Source organism: Trypanosoma equiperdum (genome assembly GCF_001457755.1).
Source record: "Trypanosoma equiperdum strain OVI genome assembly, contig: ctg_1535, whole genome shotgun sequence".
Classification (NCBI taxonomy): domain Eukaryota; phylum Euglenozoa; class Kinetoplastea; order Trypanosomatida; family Trypanosomatidae; genus Trypanosoma; species Trypanosoma equiperdum.
In genome coordinates this window covers 1-9,375 of record NW_027123544.1, presented here as the reverse complement: position 1 = coordinate 9,375, position 9,375 = coordinate 1, and the positions used below count along the sequence as shown (strand labels likewise).

General features: G+C 49.2%; 4 protein-coding genes and 1 pseudogene across 5 annotated transcripts; all 5 read left to right on the top strand.

The window, feature by feature from the left end:
• Positions 1–263: 263 nt before the first annotated feature.
• Positions 264–1,004, top strand: TEOVI_000635300:pseudogene (annotated as a pseudogene). The gene has a single exon. A coding segment is annotated over exon 1 (741 nt).
• A 1,153-nt stretch (positions 1,005–2,157) lies between these two features.
• On the top strand, positions 2,158–3,024 carry TEOVI_000635200 (uncharacterized protein; the record flags this gene model as incomplete). Its single annotated transcript, XM_067221978.1, has 1 exon — positions 2,158–3,024. The coding sequence occupies one exon, from the start codon at positions 2,158–2,160 to the stop codon at positions 3,022–3,024; it is 867 nt and encodes a 288-aa protein (XP_067078079.1).
• Positions 3,025–3,238: 214 nt separating this feature from the next.
• On the top strand, positions 3,239–3,832 carry TEOVI_000635100 (DJ-1 family protein, putative; the record flags this gene model as incomplete). The annotated part of the gene is made up of 1 exon (XM_067221977.1): positions 3,239–3,832. The coding sequence occupies one exon, from the start codon at positions 3,239–3,241 to the stop codon at positions 3,830–3,832; it is 594 nt and encodes a 197-aa protein (XP_067078078.1).
• A 664-nt stretch (positions 3,833–4,496) lies between these two features.
• Positions 4,497–7,883, top strand: TEOVI_000635000 (uncharacterized protein; the record flags this gene model as incomplete). Its single annotated transcript, XM_067221976.1, has 1 exon — positions 4,497–7,883. The coding sequence occupies one exon, from the start codon at positions 4,497–4,499 to the stop codon at positions 7,881–7,883; it is 3,387 nt and encodes a 1,128-aa protein (XP_067078077.1).
• A 490-nt stretch (positions 7,884–8,373) lies between these two features.
• TEOVI_000634900 (uncharacterized protein) lies at positions 8,374–8,763 on the top strand (the record flags this gene model as incomplete). The annotated part of the gene is made up of 1 exon (XM_067221975.1): positions 8,374–8,763. One exon carries the CDS (start codon positions 8,374–8,376, stop codon positions 8,761–8,763), a length of 390 nt encoding a protein of 129 aa, XP_067078076.1.
• Positions 8,764–9,375: the final 612 nt, after the last annotated feature.

The following is a 9,375-nucleotide window of genomic DNA, read 5'->3' as shown; positions in this document are numbered from 1 at the left end:
GGGGGGGGGGGAAGAGGAGGAGGAGGAAGGGCACTTGCTAGAGCTGGTGTTTCTTTACTTGTCGCTACTGTGAAGGCGTCTTGGTTATGGGTTAATTGCTTTTTTTAAAAAAAAATTCTACGGGATTGTCGGTTGAATACGGTTTTACACAGACAGCAGATGTTTTTCCGTTCCCAATTTCGGAGGTTACAAAGTTGTACAATGGTGTTTCGTGCAACGTAAACTCCGTTTATCGGCGTAGCTATTTGGTTTTTAAGCGATAAATGGCATTTCGTAACACTTTCACAACTCCAGGAAAGTTTTCAACCGTTTCCAAGAGCATAGTTTTGCTACTGATTTGGCGCGTGAAAGTATTTTTACGTGCCGAGGGCTTTGCTCATTCATTAGTGATGTTGCCGGTTTCTCTTTACAGTAAAATTTTGTTATGTGACGTTAAAAAAAAAAATTGTCTACTTCCATTGTTGTACGAGGAAAAAGTAAGAAGCATGTTACGTCGCTGCCCCTGTGTGTGGCCTGATGGACCCACGAAGAGTAGTGTGTCCATTGGAACAGCCTTCACCCTGCAGAAACGTTTTTTGAAAATAGCAAAATCTGCGTTCGGGTTCTACCTCGCGCGTCGTGGGCAACGGAAGTATCCATTTCTTCGGAGACCTCATATTAAAAATACCCACTCAATGAATCCGAGTGCCCCGTACTTTTGGAGCTTTATGACAGCCAAAAGTCAAATGGCCTTTCTGCCGGAAGAAAACTACATCACAGGTGACTGGACAGGGAAGTTCTTTGTGTCGAAGCGTCAGGTGTACACCCTTCAACACGCTACTAGCGGAGCAAAGGTACGGGTAAAGTCGTTTCCTTCAATTTTTGAATTTAATAGTCCATCCCGTTGGAATATTGGCAAAGAGATGAACACACTTACTAAACCTCGCATGGATCTCATCGATGAGCAAATGTTGACGAAGAAGCAAAGACTGGATTACGTTCGGGCCGGTTTGCTGCCCAAGTAAGATTTTCCTCATTCTTCATGTTTGTGTGCGGGGGCATATTTTTGTGTGGTGCCATGGACTCTCACTTGCTATAGGGGCCATTTTTTTTTTTTGCTATCCTTCTATCGATATCGTCCCTTTACCTCTGCGGTGCGCTATGTAAGCAGTGTGTCTCAGGGCGAGGACCCACCGCCTGCCCCTCTACCCCGGCGGAATTCTTACTACTCATTTTGGGGAAGTGGGTGCGCCCGTTTGTTAGTGTGACTATGGTTCTTCTGATACGTTGTGAGTGAAAAATTCTTCAGACTGAGTTATTACCTCTTTAGAGGTGGGAACGAAGAGGGGAAAGATGCCTATGTCCGTGATGAGGTGATGGTACATAAGACAAGTAAATCTTCCCAACCTCTGGTGTTTACGATATAGGGGTACCGCGGCTAGTTGCCCCTTCAAAGGGACTACGAAAACCCAAAAGAAGTCACGAAACATGGCTATTTCTCCTTGTAAGCCCGGGTGTTTCGCTAGGCAAAGGGAAAATATCAACGATTGTGTCGTGTTAGCTGCATCGGGCATGTAGCTGGGTTGTGGACAGCGTTGCATCTGGATATGTGAGCTATCCAAGCGTGCATCCGACAACGAGGGACTGGCGCCCTCTGATTGCCAGCGCTGGGTGCATGCCATTACCCAACGTTGGTGTGTTGGACTTAGGGAGGGACGAGTATCGTTGATACCGAGGGGAGGTTAACCCTTGAGGGTGTCGGGGTAGTGTCATTGGATACCAGTTATGTGTGTATGCTCGGCTATAAGCGTTTTTTTGTGATTGTATGGCATGCGAAGTGTCTTTTACACGTGGCCTTTGTGCATTTTCCATCGTACTGTATTAGTTGTCGGAACCTCACTATTGTGTCCACTGACAGTCACTATCGGGAGATGGGCATATCGAGGGTAAGGGATGGTTCCAGCATTGTTTCTGCTTCTTGGCTTGCTGGCTAGCACGAGGGGTCGGTACTACCAGCAACTTTTCATAAGTGACACCAGGTGCGGAGCATCACCACAACTTTTTTAAATAAAAGAAAACACGTTTTACGAGGGGTGTAGGGCGTTTTGTTAACCGTGCGGAGCTGCTGTCTTTGTCTCTCTTCATCATTCTACTATTTAAATAGTGCGGTAGCTTACTATGCTCCGTGTTGTGTCGTCAAGGAAAATTTGTACTACTATTGTCCGACGTTGCCGTGGGGGTTCCGTCTTAGAGGAGATATTTGCAGAGCTTGCTGCTTGCGATGTAGCCCAACGGAGCGCGCAACCCACGCCACAAGTTGATTTCGCTCGGAGGGAGAAATGCAGAGGTGATTTTAACTCCGGAGCAGGCAAATGCAATGCCGTTACATCTCCTGGGCGATCTCCGGAATCTGAAGATAGGGACATTCGGGCGGAAACATCAAAGCAGAAACATCTCCAGCGCCAACTGCAGGAGGTGTGGGACCGAGTAGCGATGGCGAAGGTGGAAGAAGAGAAGGAGGAAGGGGTGCGGCGTCGCTCCCGTTACGTAGTTTCACCTCCTGCCATTCTACATCACTCAACAGCAGAGCTTGTCCAAGAGAACTCTCCGCAGCATTTCGTTCCTGCGGAGGATTCTTCAGGGAAACTTTCAGCCCTTCCCCATGTAGAGTCACCAGGCAGTGTTGCGGTCGTCACGCTTGTGGGGCGGGTTCTTTCAGCGGTTGGATCACACGGCAGTAGTGAAACCTCGAGGGATGACCGAGATCTGTTGACAGACGAAGACGAATTACACGCACGCTTTCTAGTCGAGTACAATGTGCCGTTCCGTACGTTGAAGCCCGTTGTTGTTCAAGTGCGCTGCTATGGCGCCACCTTGCTGTCTTTCGCTGAACGTTACGTGAAGAAAGGTGATGTGGTGCATGTGTTGGGGCATGTACTGCCTCTGGAGGTGCGTTCTCCTGAAGACCCTGTGCTTTGTGTTTGTGCGCTTCCATTTGGGGGTAACGTTTCCGTTGTGCTGGGGACTGAGTGTGTCGCCGAGTAGGGAGACCAAAAACGATAGCAGAGAGGAGCAACCTAAGAAACACTCATTTGATCACCTATTCTTTTATTTTTGTGGGCCAGAGGGTGACGTATTCTTCCCTCTTTCCGTCACCCTTCTAAATGAGTGATAGTTGTAACAAGTAATAACGAAGGTAAAATATTCGACGAGCCAACTGTATTCAAAATCCTACTTGAAAGAAAAGAAGCAACACGCCATGCCCAAGGTTCTCGTTCCCATTGCGGAGGGAACTGAAGACATTGAACTGTCTTGCATAACGGACATTTTGCGTCGTGCTAACTTCCAGGTTACCGTGTCGTCCGTTATGGAGTCTACAACCGTTCGCTTGTGCAGGGGCCTCGTACTTATCGCTGACTCATTGATTAAGGATGAGTCTGGCGAAGGGTATGATGGCGTTTTTCTTCCCGGTGGTTTACCTGGTGCTGACTACCTTGGGAAAAGTGTGGCTCTCAAAAAGATCCTTGAGGATGTCCGTGCCGCAGGGAAATGGTACGGAGCCATCTGTGCCTCGCCCGTGGTTTCATTCGAGCCCATGGGTTTGCTGCGGGATGTCAAGACTATCACGTGTTACCCCGGATTGAAGGACAAAGTCCCCTCGCATGTGCAGTGGAGTGCAGACCCTGTCGTTCGCTGCGGCAAGTGCTTGACGAGCATGGGACCTGGAACAGCAATTGCATTTGCTCTTTCGATCGTTACTGTTCTCGCGACGAAGGATATTGCGGAGAAACTGGCGAAGGACCTGCTTGTTTACGACAGCCCCGTGATTAATCAAATGTTCAGTAAGTTTTAGGAATTGCTGCATGTGTGGTGGGTGCTACCTGACCATGCACGGGTGCTGCCCATACCCACAAAACCACGGAGTAAATATCTGCATATATTTGCATTTCAATCGCTACTTCCAGTTTCAAGAGGTGAGAGTACAATACAAGAAAAAAGAAGGGTACCATGATGGTGCGAACTTTGCATGGATGGAGGCGGGGGGTACGTGGTTTATGTGTAGGGAAAAAAGTATTTTTTATTGATTAAAACGTGTGTATATGAGGGAATTGGAGTATGTAATTGCACGTGGTGCCTATACACTGCTTCCTTTTACCCACTTCGCGGAGCCTATAGGACGCTGAATTCTTTTTGAGTATCCATACTTGTCCCATTGTACTTCTGCTGCGTCGTTTATTATTCCGCTTGGCGCTTGCAATATTCCAAATCCTAACGTTGCCTTTGACCTACCTATTTGCTGCCCCATTGGAAAAAAATTGATGTGCGCAAACACATACACATACACGTATATAAATATATGTTCTGTGCGCAAAAGAAAAACAAGATAAAAAGGGAGAAAGGAAAGAAAAAATAATACTAAATCAATTATCAAGGGATTTGAATCCTCAAAGAAGGGTATCTGTTCACCCCAACTGGAAAATAAAAAGGTTGGTACGAGGGGTGGCTGGTGGTTCCGGATGGAAGGTTTGTTTATTCGGGTTGTGTCGGGTAGCCCTAGGCAGAGACATTCGGATGTTGAAAATACAACACCCGAGTACACCATCCTATGTGCTCAGACGCCAAATGCAGCGGATCGCATCACGCAACTGATGAACCGCTTCCGAACGTCTACCGAGGCAAGCTCTACTCAAACCATGATCTACCTCCTTCAGACGTGTGTTGGGACAGATGTACCACCCGACGAGGTGGAGAACATAGTGGAGACATTGGTAGGGTTCGCAAACGAGCATCCGATGTGGACAGACACCATCCAGTGGATCTGCGCCTTTGTACACTATTACTGCACCGACGAGTTCACCGTTTCTCTGTTTTCTGAATTTGAAGTGCCTTCCGTCGCGGTTCGAGCACTGAAGGAGGCACCACAAAACAGCCATCTCGTACTTGCTGGATGTACCCTGTTGTCGCACTTCAACCTATATCCTATTGGAGACGGAATATCTCAGCTGACGCGCGCTCTCTCTATGCACAGCAAGGATCCCTTGGTATGTAAAGCGGCGTGCCGTGCTCTCGCTGAGTTTACATCGTACGTTGTTGAGGCTCCGAATCTTTATGTCACGGCGAATAAGGAATTTGTTGGGGCGGGTGGCATTGACGTTCTCGAAAGTGTATTGCATGAACAAATAGGCGACGAGGAGACAACTCGATACGTGGCTCGAATTGCCGCTAACGCCATAGGTTCAGGGGAGCCGAATACTTTGGAGCCGGATTTCAAGGTTGTAATGTATTTGGCGGAGGCACTCGAACGATATTCCGATTCAGAGCAGCTCTGTAGCTGTACTCTGCGTGTCTTTAGCGTTTTTCCGTCTTCACCGTATGTTGACATGAACGCTATAGCATCGTTATTTAAAAACACCGAGTCGGAGGCAGTTGCTATAGAAGCTATTCACTTCCTATGCAGTGTGGCGATGAGTGTGAAGACTCTGAAGCAGCTAATTCATACAACTGGTTGCGTGCAGCGGGTGCTGGAGGTTATGCGGAAGTATGCGGGAAATGCTTCGATACAGGAGTACGCCTGTAGTCTGCTATCATACCTTTCTTTTGACTCCGAGACGATAACCTCTTTCATAACGGATGCGAATGGCATCATTCTCGTCCTTGCAGCAATGCGAAACTTTCCTGAGTCAGAGGACTTGCTTGTTTCTGCTTGCGCTGCTCTAAGTGGCTTGACGTTTAACAATCTCAAGGGCCAAGAGGTTATCGTCTCGGAAAAGGGCGTTGCTCTGATTCTGGAGGCGATGGGCCGCGGGAAAAGTGCTCGACTACAAGACAACGGCTGCCTGGCGCTTGGGACCATGTGCTGGAACAGTGATTTGAAGGCCGACGTGATACGCTACGGCGGCGTGCAGATGATCATGAGGGCACTGGCGGCGCATTACACAAACGCTGGTCTTGTAAAAAATGCATGTCGTGCTTTGGCGCAAGTTGCTTTTAACTGCGAGGCCTACCGTGATGACATGCACGCAAGCGGAGTTATACCACTGATTATGAAGGGAATGGCTGAGCACCCGAACTATGACCGTGTGCAAATGCACGGTTGTGTGGCTTTGTCTTACCTTTCCTGGAATAATGAGCAGAATTCTGCGCAGATAATATCGAACAACGGTTATGCTGTTATCATTAACGCGATGCGAAACCATGCACATAATGCTGAAGTTCAGGAGCATGCTTCGCGTGCTCTCGCAAACATTGGGGGAGTCCGCTCGGATGAGCTCACACCAGCATTGGAGTTAATAATTGGGGCTATGCGGCGTCATGAACATGTGAGTGAGGTTCAGGAGGAAACTTGTCGTGCCATAGTCACCCTCTCACTAATTTCGACGTCTTACAAAGATAAACTGTTTGAGCTTGGTGCTGCCGAATGTGTTGTGACTGCTATGCACAACTTTCCATCTACCCAAGTGGTGCAGCAGGAAGCATGCAACGCGTTGGCTCACCTTGCATACGAACACGCCAATCTTAACCGAGCAGTGACAGAACTCAGTGGAGTGGAGGTACTTTTGAGAGCGATGAAGACGTACGTAAATGTGCCAAAAATACAACTAAATGCGTGTGGAGGCCTTAGCGCCCTAGCTTTTGACAACACCATAGCACAGAAGCAGATCTACGACCTTGGGGGTGTAGCGTGTATCATACGAGCCATGGAGAACTTCGAGCGGCTGCGCATGCTGGAGTTGGGTTGTTCTGTGCTCGGGACGCTTGCATGGAACTCTGAGATAAAGGAAAGCGTTGCCGTGGTGGCAATCCCTGAAATTCTGAAGGCTATGCGAGTGCATCACGACAGCCCACTACTCCAAAAATCTACGTGCCGTGCAATTTCCCAGTTCGCGTTTAACTCGGAGAGTAATCGTAAACTACTGGCCGAATCTGGCGCCATACCGTTAATCGTCCTTGCCATGCGCACACACGTTACCACAGACAAGCTTCTCGTGCACGGAATAAAGGCTTTGACATATCTCTGTTGGGAGAATTCCCAGGTCGCAGAGGCTATCATTAGTGAGGGTATCGAAGAGGTTCTCCAACACGTTATTGACACATATCCGGCGTCTACACGGGTTTATGGTGAAGCTGCCCATCTATCCAAGATTCTTTTCCGCAAAGTTACGGGCAGCCCAAACCCGAGTGTACGCGTCTATTCCCCACCGGTATTCTCGCCTGTTTCCGTGTCACAGACCCCGGGGTCTGCCGTCACTCGCACAGATACCGCCATGTTGCTGAGCCCACCCTTGCGGGACGCGTCCGATGTTGGGCATTTTTACGGTCGCCACTCAGATACAGGCCGAAAGGATGATTGGCATCCCGCTGAATATCAGAAGTCTCCGAAACTAGAGCACCAGCAACAAAGACAGCAACATCAACGAAACAACCGTGGGGATAAGGAGACACAGGGACCCGGTGAGACGAGGGGTGAAATTGACGGAGCGGGTCGCAGGCGCCGCAACCGGCGTCGAGGAGGAGGAGGAGGAGGAGGGGGGGGCGGTGGCCGCTTTGACAGACCCCCCAATCAGTGCGAACCCCCAGGCGCACTCGTTCGTGATTCCCCCGAACGTCGCACCGAAGTTCACAATACCTGGTCCCCGCGACGGGACGGTGGGTCTTCTCGTCCGCTGTCTCCTGACGACCTATGGGATGACCCCCACCCGAGCACATACCATGGGAATCGTGAGCTCGGGAATCTCAGCTGGCAGCAGGTGCAGCTTACTCGTCAACAGGAGGAGCGACACGTGACTTCAGGCGATAGGTCATATCGTGGAGGGGGAGGTGGGGGACGGGGTGGAAGAAGGTATCCAAACCCGCGAGGTAATGCCCCTACTCGTGGACGTGGTGATAGTAGAAGGTGCCAGTAAGTTTTTTTTTTTCGGATGATGCTACGATATTGGGCGTCCCTGTCAAACGCTTTTTTTTTTGTGTGCTCGCGTTCGGTCAGCCTGAGAAGGAGCGGGGGAGGGAAAGGGGGAAGGGTGTAAGGAGGGAGGAATTGGATGGAGGGGCAGGATTCTTTTGGGCAGCCGTAATTAAGCCACTCTGTGTGAAACTGATCGCTTCTTTTGGCACAGCAGGCATACATGTTAATTTTTCTCTATTTTTTCCCTTGTATTCGGTAAGAGGAGAAGGAGGCGGCTGGCGAGCCGCTCGTTTTGCCTCATGTTTCACTCTGCTGTCGTACAACTTTGATCGATCTGACCGCCTCTTTGGCGTACCTATTTTTCTTTTTTGTGTGTGTGTGTCCCTTGGTTCGTTGTATACTTTTCTTTCGGTTCTATCTCCGTGCGACTCTAATTGCTGTTTCACTTTCCCCTCCGATCTCTTCTAGGAATACTAGGAGGAAAGGACATCATGAGCGTACCTGAGTGGGCAAGAAGTGAGCATTCCATTGAGGAGGCTAAGGAATATTTGCGGACGGGAAATTCAGTGGACTTCTTCGAGTTAGTTTCGAGCCACATCCTCCGAGAACACCCCCTGGATGTTGCGGCCTTTGCCCTGGATCTAGTAGAACGTATTTCAAAGTTAGGGAACACTCTTTCAGCCCGCGATTATCACCCTAAGAGGGTAGAGGATAATAAGTACCTGCAGGAAAAGAATGTGTGCGAATTCCTTAACGAGTGGATATTGGCCCTTTTGAAAGAGCGCCCAGACACGGACGAGGCTCGTATGAGCTTCCATAAGCGCTACCTGAAGTCACTGGTAGATGGTGGCGGTTGTTCCCAATGTACTTCGGTCAACTGAACATAAGCAAGGGCAAGTACGCGAGATGTAGGGAGCGATCAAGCGAAGGGGAAGAAAACCAAAAAGGGAGAATAGTCAAGAAAGGACAGTCGAATCTTAGTTTCTGGAACTGCTCTCGCTTTTTTAGCTTTAGTTCCTAACTTCTGAAGAATATCATATCCAAATACGAATATTATCAAATGGCTTGATGGTAGGTGGCCCGTATTTTTGCTTCTTTGTGTTTCTTGCCTTCTCAGGCTTGGTTGTTAGACCTATGGTAGTAACAATTACATCATTGTTTTTCTTTCGACACCCCCGCACGGTGACGCCGATGGTAAGGTTACCGACGTGCGGGGTGCCACTTCGCTCCACTACTATTTCCATGATGTGTGACATAAACATGCTACTTATTATCTCGCTTACTCTTTTGAGCAAGGGTAAGTCTGTGGAACGGTGATATTGTTGGTTTGACGACCCAAGCACTATGTTGCGGCCATTCGTCGGGAGGATAGGACCGCTGGGAGGCCATGGGCACAGAAGGATGGTGTGTAGCACCATCTGCCTGTTTCAGCGTGGCCAGTGGGGAAATGAAGGGTCCAGAGGAGATCAGCGCAACTACGACAATCGAGGTAG